The 23,972-nt window shown below is 35.8% G+C and overlaps 1 protein-coding gene across 1 annotated transcript in view; it reads right to left on the bottom strand.

Moving 5' to 3' along the window:
- glis3.L (GLIS family zinc finger 3 L homeolog) overlaps window positions 1-23,972 on the bottom strand; it is a 216,129-nt gene that overhangs the window by 177,393 nt on the left and 14,764 nt on the right. Inside the window, exon 2 of the mRNA XM_018258381.2 lies at window positions 13,682-14,150. Within this exon, the coding sequence (XP_018113870.1) occupies window positions 13,682-14,048 (367 nt within the window). The 5' untranslated portion in view covers window positions 14,049-14,150. The remainder of the gene's footprint in view (window positions 1-13,681; window positions 14,151-23,972) is intronic.

Below are 23,972 nucleotides of genomic sequence, written 5' to 3'. Positions count from 1 at the left end.
GGGTGGGAAATCACAAGGCTACAACAATAAATCTAAGTAAAATGAGTACCATTCACTTGGGAATTAAAAAACTACCCACTGTTGTCAATGATAATCCAAAGTTTATGCTGGAATGCAGTCAAATTCTAATAAATGTTCACTGCATCTTATGAATCTAATTGTGCAACATAAACAGAAACAGATGGTTTCCATTAAAAAGCAGGACAGAGACCTACAAAGCACAAAATGCTCAAACCATTCACACAACACAACGGCAGGCAACAAATATAAGTAAAAGAATTGTAGATATATTCATAAGGGACACACTAATTGTTTACACTGACCATGTAGGTAGGTGCAAAAGTTAAATTAAATTAATCGATACTTGTTTTCTTGTTATGTCTCAGAAAAAAATATATTATTCACATCAAAAGACATCCAAAAAGTTTGCTTAGTAAGATTTCTATACAGTAAGAGGCTGATTTACAAAACGAAATTAATCTCAGTTTTTCATGAAAACAAAATCGAGCAAACACCCTTCAACAAAATGAACTCTCAAAAAAATCAGAGCGACAAAACGTCACGACAAAATCGAGCGACAATTCGTATTGTACAAATGACACACACTCTGTTTTCTCGAACTGGGGATTTTAAAAAAGGGTCAATATTCCTTCCATGCAGTCTTATCTCTCTCCAATGAATTGGCTTTATTTTTTTGTGTTAAAATCCCCAACACTTCCCCTCAAAATCAAACAGAAAGTGTTACATGAAAACTGTAAATACTTTTTAGAAAGCAAAGTGGTTCCAAAAATAGATGCAAAGATCTGTGATGAAGAAATGTAACAAAATGCTCTATATATATTAAAAATAGTAAATTTAGAATTTTAAGGCAACTTTCATTTATTGAATATTAATATTGCTTTCCTTGCATTGTATGCTTCAAATGGTAACTTCAGGCATGACATCCTGCTTGATATGCTTGATTTTGGATTCTTTACCTCCCACTTGGCCACTTTGATCAGGCTCAGTAGTTCATATGCTTTTAGACACATTAATATCTCACCAATACTACACTTGCAGATGTTTAAATCTGAATCGTTTTAGAATTGGAGTGTTCCCCAAGTGGATAGCTATGTGCAGCCCTTGTTCCATGAGCAACCTAGTAATGTCTAAAGTGTGGAAACATCTGGCACTGTCATGGCTAAAATTAAAGTCTAGCTTCAAAGGCTACAAAAACTAACATTTATTTTCAGAAATCACCCAGATGCAAAAATTCAACATTTGATTGACACTGCATGTGAAGTATTCCAGCACCATGAAAAATGCAAACTGTAACCATGATTGCAATGTTGCTTTGGTACTTGACCTAAATGTAATTCTAATACTAGTAGTATATCAGGATCTTCTTTGCTTAATTTATGTGTCGACTAAATAAGCAATCTGCAATCTATATTATGGTGTGTAAATAAGATATTAAGGAGATATTTATAATAAGAAAATAATAATATATTAATAAGCAGGGTGATTTGCATTGCTTTAATGTTTAATGTTTACTGTTTTATTGCAGTGGACGGAGTGTAGAAATTGTCAGGACATCTAGGACTCGCATTTGAGCACACACACTATAAAACCTCACTCTCAGACTTATAGTTACATAGTTAGTTACATAGTTAAATTGGGTTGAAAAAAGACAAAGTCCATCAAGTTCAACCCCTCCAAATGAAAACCCAGCATCCATACACACACCCCTCCCTACTTTCACATAAATTCTATATACCCATACCTATACTAACTATAGAGCTTAGTATCACAATAGCCTTTGATATTATGTCTGTCCAAAAAATCATCCAAGCCATTCTTAAAGGCATTAACTGAATCAGCCATCACAACATCACCCGGCAGTGCATTCCACAACCTCACTGTCCTGACTGTGAAGAACCCCCTACGTTGCTTCAAATGAAAGTTCTTGCTGTGTATGATCTAATTTGGGGGGCGATTATAATTTTTAAGCCTTTTTTGTTTTTTTTAAATGGAAAAAGACCCCAAACCTGTGCCATTGCCTTTAAGATTCAACACTTTGTCTTACCACAAATGTTTTTTTTCCAAACTCCTTTTCCAAATAAACATGTATTAAGGGGGGATGCAGCTCTCTAGTGAGCAAATTTCTCATTTAATACATTTTGAAATTATTACTTATTAAAGGATAACAAATAAGTAATCTGCATTACGTCAACTCATTAGTGTTAGGATGCAACTTACAAAAAGCAATTCCCTTCCAATTCAGTAGGAAAAATCAGGAAATATTAATGAGAATGTGCAACTAAACTGAAAGGAATTCTTTCTATGAACAATGCCCAAAGTGTTCAGAGTTAAGAGGAGGGTTTTTTTCCAATGTTGTATTTATTCTATGTGCATCATATTTCCTGCATTGCATAGTATTCCAAACAATGAAAGCCTCATGGTGCAGCACAACAGAGACTACATACAACCAACTGCACTTCATGAACCACACTGTTCCTGTACAGCCTGCAGCAGGAAACTCATTTTACAGGATGATTTTAAGATGTTCTAGTTCCGCTGTTTAAACTTTAAAGCAGATTCTCTGAAATCTGCATCAGCACCCATCATCAGACCTAATGGATAGTGTTCTGCAGCAAAGTAACATAATTACTGTGGATGTAAATGCCTTTCTGATCATTTAGCCTTTAGGGCAATGGAATTCAATGAAGAGTAAAGAAAGCAGCTAAGGGATCTGCTGGTAAAACTGACCATTATTTATTTCCATTGTTATTAGCATGCTGCTGCCTTGTGCAAGATACAGCTAATCAGAATGTGTCAGAAAGTTAACTTGTACACTAGTGGTGTACATTGATGTTAAATATATGTTAAAAGAGCCTCCCCAAAATTAAACTTGGCAATTTCCACAAAGACGCAAAGATCTCCAAGCACAAGTGACAGCAAATGTAGGAATTAAAATGAAAATGTAGAAACCGATTTTTAAAGCCCTTACAGTGAAGCAATGCATTCTAACAGGAACTGGGACAAGAAAAATGCTGTAGTAGATAGAAAACATTTGGGAAACACTTGGAAAACCTGTATATACTATTGCAATTTTTTTAAACACATCGACAATTCGGCTTCTTGTGTGATCATTCAATGGCCCTCTTAGCCCCTACAAGTGCCTCTTTACATTATGCAGACAATGAGAATTAATTATGAGACATTTTCTAAATGCAATGGGTCCTCAAATAACTCGAAAAATATATTATTGTTATGTTTATTATTATTATATAATTATTAATTACCTTGAATTCTTTAGATAGGAACAGAGATGAAAGCACAGGTATATTTTGAGAACACCTCCCTAGCACTTTTTCTATAATATACAACATAACCAATAGCTTACATCTTATAACCAAGCATCACCTAGTGTGCAGTGTACCAAGCTGTTTAATTTTTTTCCAAAATGCAAGCCTTCTTATAAGTTTGCTTTGTGTTTTTTGTTCATGCAACTATGTATACTATACTAAAAGAAAGCCCATTTTGTTTCTTTCAAAACCTATCCTTTTCCAAAAGTCAACATCAATAAGAAATTATAAAAAACATATGATAACTGCCCTTCTAAGTCTCTGACCAAGACATTCTTTGGATCCAACAATACAAGTTGAATAATTATGAGAAAAGAATAGTACAGTCCTAGGAGTGACAAAAGACAGAATCATCAATACATCTAAATCCCTTTTATGTGTCTAGATTACATTCAGAATGATGAATATAACACATTGAGATTCACAGATGGCTGCCTCCTGGCTATTGTAAATGTTTAGCACGTCTTCAAGTCTTGATGTCTACGAGCAGTAGTCATCATTGACTGATGGAAGCATTTTAGTGCTTTATGTCTGCAGCCAGTGGAATAATCAGCAGCACATACTGTAAGTCAAGATGCAACAAAAGCTACACAGCTTACTGTACAGGAAATGTGTTTATCTCTAGCTACAAAGGTATTCTTCATTTAATGGGACTTTTGTATCAGGTTTCATTAAGACCTTAATTATGCACTAAGATGTTCTGTATTTGCATGCTATTTGTGTTTTCTTAATTTAAAGTGGTACTTGAAAAAATAAGTATATTCTAAATTCATAATTTTAATTCCATAATTAAAAAAGTGCAAGGTCTCATCAGGGTTGCCATTTTAGGATTACCACCTGTCCGGATTTCACTGGGACCAACCGGTTTTTGGAAGAGCTGCCCGGGTGAAAACGTCCTGTCCGGATACCCAAATTAGGAAATCCAAACAGGAAGTGAACGACATGGCGATCAGACGTCATCAATCCCGCCCCTGATGTCAGCCACCCTGCCTCCCCTGTCACCCACCCTCCAACATCACTGGCCCGCCTCCAGCCCCTTTTCACAAAAAGAAAAAGGTGACAACCATAGCCACCTCTGACCATTGCAAAAATGCGTCAATGGCATTAGGGGTAGATGCCAGGGTAGAGGTGTAATTGGCTGTTGTATTTGCTGTTTTCACAAAGGTCAATTGTGCAAAAGGGGGGCTTCTTTTGCCTAGAAGATGTATTAGAACTCACTCTATTAAAATCACCAGAGATCATGTCTCTCTACATGCAGGATTTGTGCAAAAAGCAAATATTTTGTTAGATTTTGTTTGTATTGGAATCAGTTATTTGAGTGAGCTCATACACATCTGCTAGGAAAGGAAGCTCCCCCTATAAGATATATTCAGCTAACACCCAACTGCTGCATGAATACAGAATGCAGAGAAACAGATGCTGAGAGAGAAATAGTGAATTTAAACTTGATTATTTCAGAAATATTACAGAATTTTTAATTGATCGTTTTTCGGAAGTTTCTTATTTCAGTATGCTGAAGCTTATATAACATTTTAATTTTTGTGATAGTTCCCCTTTAACTTATAGGTGAACCACCCCTTTAACTAAAGTAACAAAAGTCAAAGTGGCACTGGGTCTAGTAACCCACACCAAGGATGCTTTTCAATAGGCAACTAATCGTAAATGTCTGCTGATATTTGCCCAGCTGCTGATAGCAGGTTACTATTAGTAAACCTGGTGAAAACATTATGGGTTTGATTATATCACCTTATTTGTTTATTAGCATTATTGTGTATGTTAATTTGTTCATTAGCATTATTGTTTACCAACAGCGCCAACCAAACTGTCAATTATACAAAGAAGAAAGAGCAAAAACTAAAGGATCCAGATAAGCAAAACTGGCAAGGACCAACTCCTTTTATGTTGTGTAAATAACATTATTAAAAAAATCTATTAAATCAATTTTAGTTCCAGGCTCTAACAAAAAAAATTGTTTTGCTTTATTGCCTGCTTAATGTGAAGCCACTGAATAGAAACACATATTGCACAGAGATTTAGGGGGAAATTAATAAAATTTGCATAGAGAACAAATTTGAAAATAAAAATTTGCATGTTGCAATGTAATGTTCTTCATTAAGTTTTTATTGCATTACATACCTTAACTGCACATTGCAAACCTTAATTGCACATTGCAAACCTTTAAGACATGCTTGAAGGTGGCATAAACTTTTGCAGCAGGAGTAGCAGCTTTTTCATTAAGAAGTTTTATAACATACACTGCGCACTATCGTAAACGATTACATTCGCAATCGCTATCCTACTGTCGTGTGAGGACAAAGGCAAAGGCAAAATTGTTCACTTTGCGAAAATGTATTTGCATTGCGAACGAATTGTGTACAATTTTTGTCTTAGTGACCAATATTACATTCCCCCAAAAGCATATTAACACAGAGCAATAGAAGAGATTTACAGCAAAAGATACTTACTGGCAAACACATTTGCCCGTTATTCTCTACACAATTCAGTAGATGTATGTTTCCTCATAAAACAAGCTGTTGTTGTCAAGAGACACATTTCCCCAACAGCTCAAGTTCACATTTCTCAAACTGCTTTAACTAGTGAAGTAGCTGTTTGTTTTTTATGGAGCTCTGGAGAGGAGGGTTCACTTGCCTGATGATGAACAAGATGTTACTAATTTCAAGTGAATTGCATTCTAAGAGAAACATAAATTGTGTTTTAGTGTCAGTAGTGTCAGATCTATGACCTTCTCTATCTAATGATGCATTAAAACTCTACTATGCTCTCTTTTTACCAAAGTTAAAACAAGCAGTCCAGTCGGTGTTCTTAAATGCCAAAATCACATGAAGTTGAGGAAGGGTAGGAATGGTGCAATGGTTCCCGAACTTGGTCCCCCCCAATAGTCCCAAAGCAGTGGAAGGGGGCAAGTCTGGTGGCCAGGTATTAGAGTTTGTAGTCTGTAATTGTTTCATTTTCTTTTTTCCCTATTTGTGCTCTCCTCAATGTACTTTACAACACTCTGCAATACGTTAATGTTTTTAAAATGCACACTAATAATAATAACCCTATTACTAGCTAAGGATAGACTTATATTAGTTCCTTTAGTAGTTGGATTATATTATATAGAATACTTTGCTGATTTACTCTTAAGGTCACAAAAAGTAAAGAAAAAAACATTACAGGCTAAACTGAGCACAAATCAATTAATTATGATAAAAAAACATTAATATTGGGTATGTTGTTTGCCAGTTACTTTGCTTTGCCTTTAACAAATGAACATTGTTTATTTTGCTTGGAACAAGCTTTGAAATGTTTTATTTACCGGTGCTAGTAAAAGTACAATGCATTAATTTGATCTACACCAGTGCTAATTAATGTTCCTAATGTACAGTTTATACAGCCAAGACCTTAAACTAAAGTAAACATTGTTTTTCACCTTTTTGGCTGCTGTGAATGAAAACTGTTTCTTCATGAGCTGGAACACAGCCAGCCGTGCTTAACAAATTCATTTTTCTTCACTGGATCCGAGTGTGTAATATTAATCCCTTCAATGCCTGAACAATGCATGAGAGGCCACATTACAGATTTTTTTTTTTTGTAACTCTAGAAGTGTAAGAAAAGCGTTTATATAACATACATTTTTGTAGTTTATTATTGTTGTTGCAATCAAGAATTTATTATATAATCTAATCCATGTGCTAAACATTGATTTCTTTATAGTTACAATGAGTGTTTATTTTATTGAATTCTACATCTCATGTATAGATTTTATTGTTTTTCATGTTTTTGGCACACACATATCAAAGCTACTTGTCATGTGTACTTCTAGGAACTCAGACCTAAGTTATAAAGCAATAGACGTATGTCTATTTCTTACTAATCCAAAAAATATATGAATATATGTTTTAAGAGTCCTAATCCTAATGAAAAACACCATTACCGCATTAGGTGCATCCCCAATAACCTAATCGTTTTATTAGACTACAACAAATGCATTTGATTTGGTTGGTTTGATATCAGAGCCAGATCAATTAAGCATGTAAGAACTTTTGGATTATATACTGTACAGTATATAGTTTTTGATTAATGTATTTATTCATTTTGAAAAAACCTTTATGACCAGGTAAGGTGGTGGAAAGGTTCTAATCTCAATAGCTAAATAACAGCATCTTCCATCTTTAGCACACTGCATTTTACAGAGGTTATTAATCATTTACAGTACATAAGTCCCTGTCCAGTGGAGTTTACCATGTTAGTTACCTCCAATGCACATATACTCAAGGGTTGAATTCATCAGAAGCAGGGATGCACCGAATCCCGGATTCGGTTCGGGATTCCGCCAGGATTTGGCCTTTTTCAGCAGGATTCGAATTCGGCCGCAAAACCTTTTGCTCAGCCGAACCGAATTTGAATCCTAATTTGCATATGCAAATTAGGGAAGGGGAGGTAAATCACTTTTTGCCAGAAAACAACAAGGAAGTAAAAAATGGTTTCACCTTCCCATCCCTAATTTGCATATGCAAATTAGGATTCAAATTCGGTTCGGCTGAGCAAAAGGTTTTGCGGCCGAATTCGAATCCTGCTGGAAAAGGCCAAATCCTGGCGGAATCCCGCACAGAATCCTGGATCCGGTGCATTCCTGCTTGCATATGCAAATTAGGGTTTGGATTCGGTTCGGTATTCGGCCGAATCTTTAGCAAAGGATTCGGGGGTTCGGCCAAATCCAAAATAGTGGATCAGAAGCCACTGGCTGTGGCAAGATATTTTGGACGTAACCCCTCCTGTGCAGCTCTGCATTCTCAGGACAGGTTCAGGGAAGCAGATCTGTTCTTAGTGTCTCCTTATTGCTGCTGTTGTATAGGGTGCCTGTGCTTGCCTTTAATTCTTCTTTAACTTACCAGTATGATTTTAGACTATAGGAGAACATCTCAGTACTTGGAGGAAGCTTGTGGAGACTACAAGAACATTCCAAGGTGGATAGTATTCTGTTTAGAACTGAAGCCAGCCAAATTCAAGAATATGAAAGAACATGGGGCATTTGCAGTTGTTAAAACTAACCTAAAGCACACATAATTTGCGTGTGCTTTAGTGTATATGGGGGTGTGTATGGTGCGTATCGCATGACTGGTTAGCGGATCCTAGGTGCACCATTGTTTCAGAAAATGTGTCAGCCAAGACTAAATTGTAAAAATGACCCAATCCTGGTTTACAATTTCAAGTGTTCCTTTTATAAAAGAGATTACTGTTGACTGACTTGAATCAGTTTCACTCTGTTAGTTTGGCAAGAATATATGGAGGTATTTCAATGTGTTAAAAGTAAGCAAATTAAACATGGGTGAAAAGGTAAAGATTTAGATTAGTGGGCTGCATCACAGGCAAGATGCAAAGTGCTGAACCTCTCTATGTATTCCGCAATGACTGCGTCATCATCATTTTAAATGTGCTATCTGAGAAGCCACTAAAAACAATAGGGAGCCCTGTGCTTATGGAAGGCATTGAGTGTGGAGGTCCCACATGTTGCTGCACTTCCTTGTTCTGAACATTTAATTTGGTGCAGAGCTCAGTAACAGCTCTTAAAAGTCTAGGTGCAACCCTTTAGTGCACAGGGTTGTAAGGAGAAAAATGGTGTGGTCCTCTGTGCTACTGAAGTAGTCCCTAGCCCTTTGTAAACCAGGCCCCTATATTTATATATATATATATATATATATATATATATATATATATATATATATATATATATATATATATATATATATATATATATATGTTAGCATAGTACAGAGCTTCCATTAATGTTTTACTTAAAACATAAGGTCTGCAGAATTCCCATATGCTAATGTCTCTGCTGATAAACCCCACTTGACAGCATAATAGTAGTGTCCCACAAAGATGACAATAGAATTATCTGACAAATGTAGTATTAAACCCCAAAGCACATAGATTGTGTAGGTTTAGGCAACGAGCAGTCATAATACTTCAAGTATGATATATCCATGCCATTATGGATTATATAACATAAGACTTCCCATATAAAATTCAATCCAAACTACATCAACTATGACATTTCTGATGAAAGCAAATGCCATCTATTATGACATAAAGTACTTAAGGACCCAAAGTATTATAAAATGATAATGTTAGCGTATAAATTCAAATATAATTCAAATATTATTGCAAAATTATCCAGTACCACTGCAGCTGTCAATGAAAAATTCACAAGCGACTTGTTATCTTCAAAATAAAAATACATCAACATGCTCAAATATAACATGCACCCAAAGTTTTACATTTTGTTCCGTTTTGGCACAGAATAGAATATTAATTATGGTTATATGAAAATACATTAAAATGTACAGGACAAAGTTATGCATAGTGTTTTTTAAATGTTTTCATACTATATACTGCATAACACAAAAATGTTTCATTTATGAAGCCAAGTGTAATTCCACAAAAACTCACACCATATGTTTTCCCTACAGTGAAGTGTTAGTGTCTGATTTATTAAATGAAAATAAATTGCTGGGTATGTGCAACGACAGGCCAGAACTGGCAATCTGTGATTCTGGCAAATGGCTGCTGTAAGTTGCCATAGTCACTATTTATTGGGCTGGTGGGAGGCTGTTTGGGCCTCTATGTGGGCTGTTTAGGCATCTGTGTACCTTAAATGCCTACTTTGAAAAGTTTATGGCAGTCTGATCCCAGTGTCAGATGACTGTAATATCATGTCAAGGAATGCGAGTACTAAGGGGCGCAACAATACTTACGATATACTGTATATGTAGAATATAAATGTCCCAATAAAAAGATGATTAGTAATTAATTCAGATTCTCATAACATGGCAGCTCTGAAACCAGTGCATTCTGCATCAGAATATAATAATCAGCCCTGTAGCATCAGCTTATATGACAGGCGAACTTCATATTCTTCTTGATCATTTGCAATGGCCCATAAGCCTAGCTTCTCAACATCAGCCCATGTGAAGTGTCACTGACTCTCGTAACAAAATCCAAGATGTTAAGGTCCTGTTAACTTTTTGACTTCAGTTTATAAAATCTCAAATTTCTAGCCATATTGGTTTTAAGAGTTTAGTTATTCTTTAAAGGAGAAGAAAAGTTGTTTTTACTTGGGGTGCCAAAACTTAGGCACCCTCAAAAGATCGCATGTACTTTTTGGGCTGATTAAAATGCAGCCTTTAATGTCCATAAAACGTTGTGTGTGCTGTTTATTGCTCATTGCCTTTAGCTGGTTTAAAGGAGAAGGAAAGGTCTTTTTACTTGGGGGTGCCAAAAGTTAGGCACCCCAAGTGATCACTTTTACTTACCTGAAACCCTGGGACCTATTAGGAGAAAACTGCACAGGACCAGGATTCTTCCTGCGAGCACCACAAAGGCAGACAACGGCATTTTAGTTAAAGTTTTCCTGCTACTGCTCATGCACAGCCATGAGGAAAACAAAGAAGCCAGAAGAAGATAGCTCCATGGAGCTCATTGGAAGAATCCCGGGCCGGTGTAGTTTTCTCCTAATAGGTGCACCGGCCCAGGGTTTCAGGTAAGTAAAAGCGATCACTTGGGGTGCCTGAAGGCTGCATTTTAATCAGCCCAAAAACAGGCATTTAAAGCACCCTGAAACAGACCAACATTTCAATCATGTGAAAGGATCATATCAACATTTGTCAAACTAAAGTTTCTTAGGAAAGCAATCATTCTCTTTTTTAGGCCTGAAAAGCACTGGTAAGAATGCTTGCCAGGCAACTGCAATATTAATCAATATAGGTCTGTGCCCTGGGTGCCCTAATACTGCATTTGGAGATACTTAAAATGAAGTACCTAAATTACCCTAAAAAGTCCCAGCAGCCATTACCCTCTGAAAGTCTTGCCATAGGGCAAGGCATGATTTTGTTGTCTGTCAGAAAGGAGAAATAATCAGGCGGAACACCAACAAATAAATTCCCTACAATAACAAAGGTACCATTAAAATGGTACAGTAAAACATTTGTTTCAAAAACTATAGTATTTTATTCAATGTACAGGTATGGGACCTGTTATCCAGAATGCCCTGGGGGTTTTCCGGATAATTGATCTTCCCATAATTTGGAATTGCACACCTTAAGTCTACTAGAAAATCATGTTAACAGTAATACGCTGGTTTTGTTTCCAAAAAGGATTAATTATATCTTAATTTGGATCAAGTACAAGGTACTGATTTATTATAACAGAAAAATAGGAAATCAGTTTAAAAATTTGGATTATATCAATAAAATGGAGTTCATGGGAGATAGCCTTCCATAATTCTGAGCTTTCGGGATAACACGGTTTCCACAGATCCCATACCTGTATTACATTGTTTTTGATAAAGGTAAACACTTATCCTTAGTTACAAGTTGGAGCCTTTAAAGCTCTAGGTTAAAGGATCTGTGTACATAATGCCAATCCATATTAATACATTTGTATTTGTTGTGCCAGGGCTGTTAAATAGCAACCCCCATTCTGTCTACAACCAGTTAATGTCAATTTAAAAACCAGGTACTTGAAATATTTTATGGTCACAAGTTACCTTGAGTTACTATATCATACCTCCCAACATTTTGGTGGCCACACCCCCTAATTACCATGTTCATTTTACAAAATTTGGCAGGTTATGAAAGTTTGAAAATATTTCTCCTTATCTAAACTGGGTTTTTTTTTGTGTCTCAAAAAAGTATCTTATTTGCTGTTCTGTGCTCTCTGCTAAAAGCCAATTAAGTAAGAAACTTTGTTTCTTTTTCTGGCTGTTCAGTGCAGAGAAAATAGGGACTTTCCAGTACAAATGAGGGACTGCAGGTTGAGCTGTCAAAAGAGGGACTGTCCCTCCGAAAAAGGGACAGTTGGGAGGTATGCTATATACTTTAGCAAACGTGGTATGCAGATCTAAAGCTATAGTTCTTCTAAAATTCTGCAATATTAGGCAAATGCAGTTATTTGCTAATAATCTTATATACACTCAACAGTGAGTTCTAGTAGGCAAGTGAAATCAGTTTGGAAATTGTGCAACTGCTGCCTAGACTCAATGAAAAGGAACATTACATAAAGAATTTGTAATTGTATATTTTAGCTTTTGTTCATTGTACAAATGATGGCCCAAGTAACACATGTACATTATAATTTCAAGTGTACCTTAATGTAACTTTAAACGTTCTGTCTATTTCACTGGGGGGGTGACAACATTTTAGTCACCCTCCTGTAAAATAGATCATAATGTTTTTCCTAGAGCCGATGCTCACTTTCAAAGAAAAATGCACCTGACCATGAAAAAAATAAGTCTAAGTGCTGCAAGGGATTTTCTTATATTTATACCGTCAGCCCTTTGGCTATTGGCAATTGTGCATGCCAGGTTTACTGCACAAACAAGAATCTGCCAAGAGATGCCTGGGTTGCCAGGATAAAGGCAAGTAAATTCTACAGCAGTTTTTGCCAGGGACCAGCTCAGTTTTCTCCAAACAGGAGCACCACCCCAGGGAAGAAAATGTAGCAATTTTATTCATCCAGTGAGATTAAGGGGCAGATTCACTAAGCTCGAGTGAAGGATTCGAATGAAAAATACTTCGAATTTCGAAGTATTTTTTTGGTACTTCGACCATCGAATTGGTTAAATTCGTTCGAATTCGAACGAAATCGAACGAATCGAACGAAAAATCGTTCGACTATTCGACCATTCGATAGTCGAAGTACTTCCCCTTTAAAAAAAACTTCGACCCCCTACTTCGGCAGGTAAAACCTACCGAAGTCAATGTTAGCCTATGGGGAAGGTCCCCATAGGCTTGCTAACCTTTTTTGATCGAAGGATTTTCGTTCGATCGTTGGATTCAAATCCTTCGAATCGTTCGATTCGAAGGATTTAATCGTTCGATCGAACGAAAAATCCTTCGATCGATCGATCGAAGGATTAGCGCTAAATCCTTCGACTTCGATATTCGAAGTCGAAGGATTTCAATTCGAGGGTCGAATTTCGAAGTATTTTTTACTTCGAAATTCGACCCTTAGTGAATCTGCCCCTAAATGTCCTCACAGTTTTACTAAATGAAAATACAAAACAACAAATCTTCTCTATGTTAAGAGACATTAAGAAGTGGACAGAATTCAAAGTGGGTGGCAGATGTACCTTGAAAGTTAATCATGAATGGGACCAGAAGAAGCTACCTCCAGCATCATGCATTGTATCTAAACATTGGTCCTAACAAATGCTTTTGAAAACATAACCTCAAGAGAGAGGAAAAACAATAAAAAGGCTATTGAAAATGTTTCTAAACAAAGTATAACCTTGGTATATTCTACAAACATCCATTATCTTGTGTACTCACCTTTTAAACATCCTGCTGGGAAAGCAGCTCCAAACTCATGATGTTTTGGCTTGGATAATGAGGAGGCATGCAGATTTGGAGGCTGGGGAACTTGGAATAAAGGCTTTCCATTTGTGACGACTTGCCTTCTGGGACTTAAAGCAGGTAAGTGTACAATGCTCTCACTGCTCTGAGGAGCTACACCACCACCCATAGGCATCTTTAAATATAGCCCTCCGTTCGCAGGGCTGGGAGTGGCACTATTGGAGGAAGGGCAGGGAGTTCCTGTATGGACTCTAATGGGGGGGATCTGTTGTCCATTGATCATACTGGGTGCCTGAGAAGATGCTGTTACCCGATGGCTCATATTGCAGGTTCTCCCATTCATTCCACCTGGCGTTAATGCTTAACAGCTTTGTTGATCTGTATGTTTTTCTTTCCAAATTAGTTGACAGTAGTTAACAGGTTGTCCATTTTAGAAAGGCTATACCTGGTTTTAGGAAAAATAAAGAATATTAGATTGATACAATTCAGAATTGGCAAATTAGAATGTATATTACGTATACCTTCTGATTTCAGAATCCTTATACAATGCAGATCTCAGAAAGATTGTATTACTAAAAAAATGGAGGCATTTTCATTATGAGAGGAATGCTAAAATGATAGGAGAACATGCCACACATAGCTACTGTAGGTTGCACTTCCATTCCTGATGTGCAACAGAACTTCAACAGAAGTACACAATAATATTTGTTCCTGTGCTGTCTTACAAAGGTCTTGTATTTTTCTCAGGCACTGAATCGATTGTTTTGGTTTGCCTTATTTGCTATGCTTTAAGTTATTCTTATGGTATGATATAGACCATATACAAAAGAATAACTGCATATTAATATTTTTCAACATCAGGAAAAATCCAGAGCAAGTACTGAAATTTTGCGGAAAGGGAAAAAAATAAATCAATTGGAATAAAGGGAACAAAAACATCAAATAAAAACTCTGAATACCCAGAATAGTCACCACTATAGAGTCTTTTAATACCCAACAAATGTACACTATATAAATACACATACAGTATATTTGTTAGATGCTGTAAGTAACAAGCTTTGTAGTAAATTAGTGGTTTATATTTCACATCTTTATGTGTTTTTAATTTATTTACAAATCATCCTAGGCCAGGATGATTCATACATTAGTTTGGACAATGACCTCCCTAGGCTCTAGTGTAGTAAATGAGATAGAAAAAGTTTGAACCTAATCAGTGTCTTATACACATTCACTCTGATCCTAAGTGTATATCTAAAACCCTTCCACAAAGGAATGCATTTGAGCAAAGCAATGAGGCAGAAAATAAAACTAGCACCAATAAATAATTAAAATAATGTCCAAAACTACATAACTTTTTGCAACAATAATTTAAATTAAAAATATTTTTTGTGTCCAGTACCAAGAGCTGTCAGGTCAAGGTGTCTCCCTGCTTGAACACTAGTGATACAGTAGTGGTAGGGTAAGTTCTAAACAAGGTTGTTTTTGTAGAGGTGCGCCATTTTTCTGTATGATATACAATATCAATTGACCTGGAAGTTAAACCATTGCTGTTTTATTTCTGCCTGTGAATAATTTGGAGCTTTCTGTACATCAGGTTTCCAGGTAAGGGATACAATACCTGTACCACTTTTTTTTCCCTACAAATTGATTTAGCAGTAATTAATTAAAACAAAACATCTATGTTAAGCAAGTCTCTGCACTCGTGCATGCACACATATTTTGCGGCCAGTGCACACAACAAATTGTGGTGTGGGCACAGAATTTCATGTACAGACACATAAGGTCGCATTTACTTAACTAGACACAGTGAGCACAGTGCAATTTGAAAGCACTCACCATGTTTTTCCCCCCCACAGTGCACAAATCAGCATTTCTCTTGACCCAACTGCACTGTGCCTACTGCTATTGCATCCAACTTACCCAAAGTGGATGCAACTGCATATGCCCTTTGAAGACTTTGTCATAGTCTGCATGGAGTCAATTTCTGTGTTTGCAGTGTGTGACATCTGTACTTGCTTAAACTGGGCCCTATGCTACGTGGCCTTTCTGTAATTTAAAGCTTTCTAAATATCGGGTTTCCAGATAAGAGATCTCACACCGGTATAATGATAGGATTGCCCTTTGTAATAAAAAAAAAACTCAAAAGTTCCATGCTCAGTGAAAGCAAAACCAGATTTTGAAAAATGAAAGTAAAATGATTTATTCTTGCAGAAGACATATGATTATTATTATTAGGGTATCTTTGCTTATAAAATGGTTTATTTAATTTTCTTTTTTCTCAGAAACATTGTTTTGGAAATACATCTCTGCCAAAGAGTAATTAAAAGTTCACTATTGCTTGAAATTTTCCAAGCATCAAAGATTTCAAATATTTTTTTAAAGTGTTTAAATTACTCATTTATTATTAAATCAGCAGTCTTAAACACCAAAGAGGAAACCCTGATTATTTATCATCGTTATAGGCGATGATTGACAGTCTTGCATTATTTAATAATGTAGAAAAACAATATCTGATTGCACACTCCTGCATAGCCACCGGGCATGTCACAAGCCATTGTTTGCTTATATTTTGCTATGGTATAAATGTAAGCAAAATATTTTCTTTAAGCTGTCGCCCTCAAGCAAACTGCATAGCAAAACGTCAGGCTTAGCAATGTTCCGTGTTCAATTTTTCTAGATTTTTGGGTGGCAATTAATAGAGTTTTTTATCTAAAGCCTAGTTAATAAATATGCAGTATGCATCTGTTATCATAGTAGCTTTTTCATTATTTTAGAAAACAGAATGCGAACATTTCTAGGGCAGCAAAAAAGTACAATTCTATGGCCCTGCTCTGGCCCTTAGCTAGGCAACTAGACAGCTCCAACAAGTCTGCAAGGAAATCTTCTCCCTGTGTAAAGCATGATGAAGGTTTATTGATAGAAACTTAGAGATGTTTATTTTCCAGCTCTTCTTCATCAAATCAATGTAGTTTGAATTCCAATGGCAGTTGGCTCTAGTGCAGACACGAGATCTAAGCTATATGCTGATTCAGTTACTTTCTGATATTTAGGGAGTTATTTATTAGTCTGAATGCCAAAAACTATACTATACTATAAAATCTAAATTTTTAGAGGGAAAAAAAGAGTATCTAATTTTTTGAGATTTATTAAACCCGAGGATGCAAAGTCTGAAAATCCAGCATCTCAGACCTGCCAAGGTTGTATATAAGTCAATGGGAGCAGTCCCTATCCTATGCGGAAGTTTCTGTGGTCTGTGCTGGAGTTAGCATGAAAATCCAACTATTTCAGACAAAAATCTGACTTTTCAGGAAAAAGTAAAAAAAAAAATCTAGCGAATCGGGGAAAAAAGAAGAAAATCAAAGAAAATTTTAAGAATTTTTGCTAGATTTTTTTGTGACCAATCCGATAAAATCAGTATTTTTAATAATAAATAAGGTCCAATCTTCGATTCTAGTTTGGTCAGACCTTTTTCATCAAAACAGTCAGGTAATTTGGATTTTTAAAATAAGGCTCTTAAAGAAAATAAAGGAAAGTCGTTCTGTAACAAACTGCATTTACAGTAATTCCCTCTTTTGGCCATTAACATTGTATGAACACATTAAAAAGTCCTGCATTTGGTTCCCTTAAATTGCAAAGAAATTTTTCAAAACAGCTGGAATTTGTTGTATATTTTAAGACAATTTAAGAATACAACCAAATAACTGGTGGCTTTAATCTCTGCACAGGACACAGAAGCCTAAAACATAACTCTTTTGTCTCGGAATTGAATGCAATGAAATACTAATGACAGACAAAATAACAAATAGGTAATTAAATAAAAGCCTTAAACATGTATATAGCTTAAAAAAAAGTGATTTCTCTGGATACAGGTTGTTAATTCAGTAATGCAATCCTGTAGTGCAGTCAGCGTTCATTCCCTTAAAATAATGTCATACACTGTGTCAATATTTTTTTAAGACAGCTGCTCAGAAGTGCAAAAATAAATAAATCTGTTTCAGATTGATAGATTTTTAGTTAGGCTGTAGCATCCTTAATAGTTCTGCCAAGATCAAAAATGGTTTTAAAAGTAAGAGTTTTGTTGTTTAAGACATAGAAACAATGAAGGACAGTCTACCAAGAAAATGTCATTAATAACTTTGCTCTACTCTGAAGACTCTATGTAATGCTAAAAGTACTAAGTGCATCTCTCACAAAAGGCCTCTAGATTTTAAGCATAAGCATAAAACAAATTAATTTCCAATTGAAATTGTATAAGGGAAATTCGTTATTTTGAACCCTAGCAAAGATATGCAAAATATTGCAATACAATCTGTTGCAGACTTTAGCATTAGCTTCTAGGCTTTAGATTACTGTATATAGACTTTACCTGAATACTGCTATTGTTAAAGAAGTGGCAAGCATTTTTTGCTGCATAAAGAAGGTTGTTTAAAGGAGAATTAAAGCCTAATAATGAATATATCTAGTAATGCTGTATTTTATATACCGAACTTACTATAACAGCAGAGACGTTCAGCAACCTAGTAAAGGACTCCTTTTGAATAAGATCAAGGAGCAGATTTATTAAAGGCCGGGTTGTATTTAACCCTAAAAATTTGAGTTTTCAAGGACATTTTTCAGTTAAAACTCGAATTTTCAGGTTAAAGATAAAAAACTCAAATTTTTCAAGATTTATTATACCCTGAAGCTGGAAATAGCTTGAATCTGAAAATACTTCAGCTACTGTAAAACCTATCAAGGTCATGTAGGAGTCAATGGCAGAGGTCCCTTGAACCATTTGAAGATATTAATAGCCTTCATGATGATCGAGTTTTTTTCAGTGGGTTTCGTTTAAAAACTTAATCAAGTTGAGAGATTGGAGTTTTTTTCCTCAGAAAACTCAATCACAAAGAATGCACTTATTCAGGTTTTTTTCCATTCAAGTTTTTTCCTTAAATCAGAAAAAAATTGAGTTGTGAGTTTATTCAAGGTATCAAAAACCTCACAAAGCTCTAAAATTCAACCTTTGATAAATAACCCTGTTGGTATCTGTTCTTATTAGTTGGTGGGGTGCATCTTAGTTAAGGGTTGCATCTATGTGGATCCACTCTCTGAGGGACAGAGAGGCAGCATTTGATTTTGAGCCCGAGTTTTGTGCAAACCTTTGCAAACCTGGGGTACCAGAGCCACTTTGCACACTCAGCAATTTATCATTTGCACTATGCTTTTTACCCTTTTTACACCTTTTGACCCTGGGTATAGGCTGGGGCAGCATGCTGCCGCATGATTTTATGAACTATCCTATATATTTTTTATGGCACTTATGCACTTATTCTTGGATCTGGAACAACAGCCCCCTGGGTTAGACATCTGGGGGATGGAGTGACCACTAGGCTCCTTCCACTGAACCAGTGTTGGACTGGGACATCAGGTACCCACCAAAAAACCTTAGAACAGGGGCTCACTAAAAAACCTAAGAGTGCCCACTGACACCTGGACCCACAGGGAGTTTTTCTGGTATCCTGGTGGGCCAGTCCAACACTGCCCTGAACCCTGGCCCTACGAGGGCGCACTCTGTTGTTGGGACCTCTTTGGAGATCCATCGGTTATCCTGACCCTGAAAGCTTTTGGGCTGGAAGGGGAGTCCAGAGATTCCAGGATCAGTTTTTGCTCCTTTTGGCCAGATGACCCAGGAGATATGGACTTGGCCTTTATTAAAGCTAACTCAATGTACTTATTGTACTGTGTTGCACTTTGGTGTTTGAACTTTTTTGCACTTTGGGTGATGGAGCACTTTTGGGCTTTAATAAATAAAAAAAAGGACACAAAATTAGAATTTACTCAGCTCTTTAAACTTGCATATAGCAAAGAAATACAATTAATCAAACTTAGGTGTAAAAGACTGACAGTTGCTGTTTTGCACATTAACGACTGAATCAAAACAAATAAAAATTTATTTTTAAAATTGAATGCATTGATTAGGTCTAATTGTATTAACAAAATACTTCTTACAGTAATAATGATCTGTGGGTGTACTGTATTTTCTAAGTGCAGTTGTCACAACTTTCTGCTCCACAAAACATACTTACTGAAGATAAACAATAAAGATAGAATTAAGTTACAGCAAGTAAGTCTGACAAGTTTAGAACACTGGTATATAAGACCTTTTCTTGTCACCAAGAATCACATCTTTCCCACATTTAAGTGAACTAAAAGTACACCTGGGCCTTTGTTATAGTGTACAATATTGCCACATTATTATTATTATTGTTATTATTATTATTATCAATAATAATAATGTGGGTGATAGATGTAGTGCAAAATAGTAAGAATCATACTGTGGCCAAATTAAGTTACCGTATATACTCAAGTATAAGCCGACCCGAGTATAAGCCGAGGTACCTAATTTTACCTATGAAAACTGGGAAAACGTATTGACTCTAGTATAAGCCTAGACACAACTACAGCCCTGTCTCCAAGCAGTGCACATTCCGCCAAAGCGACCCCCCCAGCGATCAACCAGACTTCTTTGCAAAGTTGATGGTGACAGAGAATTGCCAAATGGATTACTGTGTGCATTGTCCCACTGTCCCACTACCATGTGCAGAGGGTGCTGTGTGATATTGCCATCACTGTTAATCTTTCATATAACCAACAGAGGGCGCTGTGTGATATTGCCATCACTGTTAATTCTTCATATAACCAACAGAGGGCGCACTGTTATTTTTTCATATAACCAACAGAGAGTGCTGTGTGATATTGCAGTCACTGTTATTCTTTTATATAACCAACAGATGGCGCTGTGTGATATTGCAGTCACTGGTGTTCTTTCATATAACCAACAGAGGGCGCACTGTTATTCTTTCATATAACCAACAGAGGGTGCTGTGTGATATTGCAGTCACTGTTATTCTTTCATATAACCAACAGAGGGCGCACTGTTATTCTTTCATATAACCAACAGAGGGCGCTGTGTGATATTGCAGTCACTGTTATTCTTTTATATAACCAACAGAGGGTGCTGTGTGATATTGCAGTCACTGTTATTCTTTCATACAACCAACAGAGGGCGCACTGTTATTCTTTCATATAACCAACAGATGGCGCTGTGTGATATTTCAGTCACTGTTATTCTTTCATATAACCAACAGAGGGCGCACTGTTATTCTTTCATATAACCAACAGATGGCGCTGTGTGATATTGCAGTCACTGTTATTCTTTCATATAACCAACAGAGGGCGCACTGTTATGCTTTCATATAACCAACAGAGGGCGCTTTGTGATATTGCAGTCTCTCCCCAAGCGAACTGTTGGTATAGGAATGATTAAAAGTGACTGCAATCTCAGCTACTGCCCGCTGACCCGAGTATAAGCCGAGGTAGACTTTTTCAGCACATTTTGGATGCTGAAAAACTCGGCTTATACTCGAGTATATACGGTATCAGTGTTTCACTGCTTTTATAGGGTACGGTATGTTGAAAGTGTAGGTCAGATCTGCAATGCCTGGTTGACATCACGCTGTGGCTGGAAATTCATAATAGTCTTTATCTTAGGGGGTTATTTACTAATATCCGAATTTATCTCATATTTTATAAAAAAAAAAACAAGACCAAACTCCCGTGCTCAATTTGACCTAATTAATTTATAAAGTAAAACAAATTAATCACGATAAAATCCAGCGAAAGTTGGATTTTCAGGTTAAACCCAGCGCAAACCATGATAATTTCATATCAAGATAGGTGCCTCTCTCACTGACTTATACAGGACCTTGACAGGTCTGAGATGGCGGATTTTAAGATTCAGGCTTTTTGCAGCCCTAGTATTATAAATCTAGAAAAATCTAAGGTTTTTTTTTTCCTAAAACAAATTAGAGTTTTTGCCCCAAAAAGCCTAACCAGATAAATTTGAGGTTTAGTAAATAACTCCCTAAATGTTTATAGTTTGTTGTTTTAATTTTATTCTTAAATGAAGAGTTTTGAACATTCCAGGTCTCCGTTGCAATTGCACGGCAAAATATTGCAGTGGAAACAAAAAATAAATAAGCAAACACATACATAAAGTATTTTTCTATTCAGCGCATTTATGATTTTCAGAATTTTTACTGTGGTTTGCCCTCGAAAAATATGATAAATTCGAGGTGTTTAAAGTTTTTTAGCCTATAACTCGATAAATTCGAGGTATTCAAGTTTTTTCCCTAACTGCATTCAGTCAAGTTTTTTACGTGTTTTTCATAAATAAGCAAACATTTGATTTGTGAGTTTATTCAAGGTAGAAAAAAAACCTCAAAAGCCTCACAAACTTGACCTTTGATAAATAACCCCAATAGGATTTTTTTTGCCATAAATATGGATTCATACAGCTTAGTTACCAAGTACAAACTATTGTTTTATTATTACAGAGACAAAGGAAATATGTTTTTAAATTTTGAATTATTTGATTCAAATGTGAGATGGCCTTTCTGTAAATCCCATAATATTATATATATATACACACACATATATATGATATTACAAATACTCCTTAACTAAAACATATGAAAGTGAATTTGGCACATACAGAAAAGTGTTTAATGTCTGGTACAATGATTAATGCAAAGTGTAGAAATAAAAAACAAACATGATTGCTTTATTTTTTTGTTTGCTGAATGCATGTTTTGTTGTTTTATTATTCAAATAAAAAAAAAAAAACAAGCTTAGGTTGTGTGGAAAAAACGTGTTTATGGATGGTTTCTTCTGCCATGAGTGAAATCTGTTTACAGAAATTACAGAACTCTACAAGGAAAAATAAACAGTTAAAGATGTCCATTAAAAATAAAACCAGCTGGTATTTGCGGTATGCTGTATGTTTGTGAAAACTTGGAATTGCTTGTTTGTTTGAATCTCTACAAAATGAATGCTGAACTCAGATTACAGATAATTTAGTTAAATTGAAACACATAATTGCTTTTTTTTCAGAAAAATGATCTTTAATCAAAACAAAGGACAGAAATTAGAAAAGCAGACCAGGCATATGAGCTACAGAGAGTGCTTTTGACAGGGGGTATACAGCCTATAGATCATTTAACTTATTACATTGTAGTATTCAGTGTTGTATAAAGAGATTACATATTATTTATTAGAAATGCATATACAGGACAGCATAGTGTAAAATGCGTATGTTGTGTTCATTTTTAAAAGGTGCCAACTTATTCCCTAATTCAGTTTTGCACACACGCCAACATGCTGTAAGCAACAGTAAAATGTATTTATGACCACTTGGGGGATTATTTATTAAAGTCTGAATGCCCAAAATGCAAACAATTCAAGTTTTTTTACTATTAAATCCAAATTGTTAGTGAAATTTTGTTAAATTTTTCGTGATTTTTATACCCCATGGATGGAAAAGGACCGAATCCAATATCCGGCATCTCAGACCTGCCGAGGTTGTATATAAGTCAATGGGAGAAGTAACAAAAATATCTTGATCTGCGCTGGGTTTCGTGCAAAAATCCAAAGATTTCATGGTTTTCTGGCGGAAAATCGGAAAATTTCATATGATTGGAATTTTTTTATTATTTTCACAATTTCTTAGCGTTTTTTCCAGCACAGGAATTGTTCAAGAAAATGTATTGATAAATAAGAAAAAATAACCGTGTGGATTTGGTCGGAGTATACTTCAGAAGAAAATTAGATAAATTCGGATTTTGATAAATAACCCCCTTGAGGCTGTGTTACTTTTTAAACATACAATTAATGTCACCTTTTACCATTTATATTCAAAAGTATAAATGCAAATATGCATTATATCACTGGTCTAAAAGGCTAACCAACAAATCTTTTGTGTCGGGAGATGTGTGGCAGTCAAAACATCCCCACATTCTTTTCCATGAAGATAAATATTGAAAAAAACATATTTTCTTTGTAGTTTATCTCCCCTTACCTTTTCTTTTGTACAACTTTAGACACAAGCTGCAATGTGTAATCAAAATGGTACTAAAAGGCATACCACTTGTCTGGACTATTATCTTTTAATCTAATATCATACTGTAAGTTATTTTATATAAGTGAATACACAATGTTCTTTTGAGCAACACAATTGTTGTGTGCTCTTGTTCTAATTTGGTTGTGTACACAGCTGAATGGAACACAGATTGAGACGCCCTGTATTTTACATCTGCCATACACATTATAATAAGCACAGGGCTTTTTCAGGGCACTATTTTGCACAGAATAGTGCTGCATCTAGTGACTGCACCACATTATAAAACCATTGATTAGGCCGATGGACTTGGGTCATCTGCAAATTGTTCTA

This window comes from Xenopus laevis, chromosome 1L, assembly GCF_017654675.1.
Source record: "Xenopus laevis strain J_2021 chromosome 1L, Xenopus_laevis_v10.1, whole genome shotgun sequence".
Classification (NCBI taxonomy): Eukaryota; Metazoa; Chordata; class Amphibia; order Anura; family Pipidae; genus Xenopus; species Xenopus laevis.
This window is presented reverse-complemented; position numbering and strand designations above follow the sequence as displayed.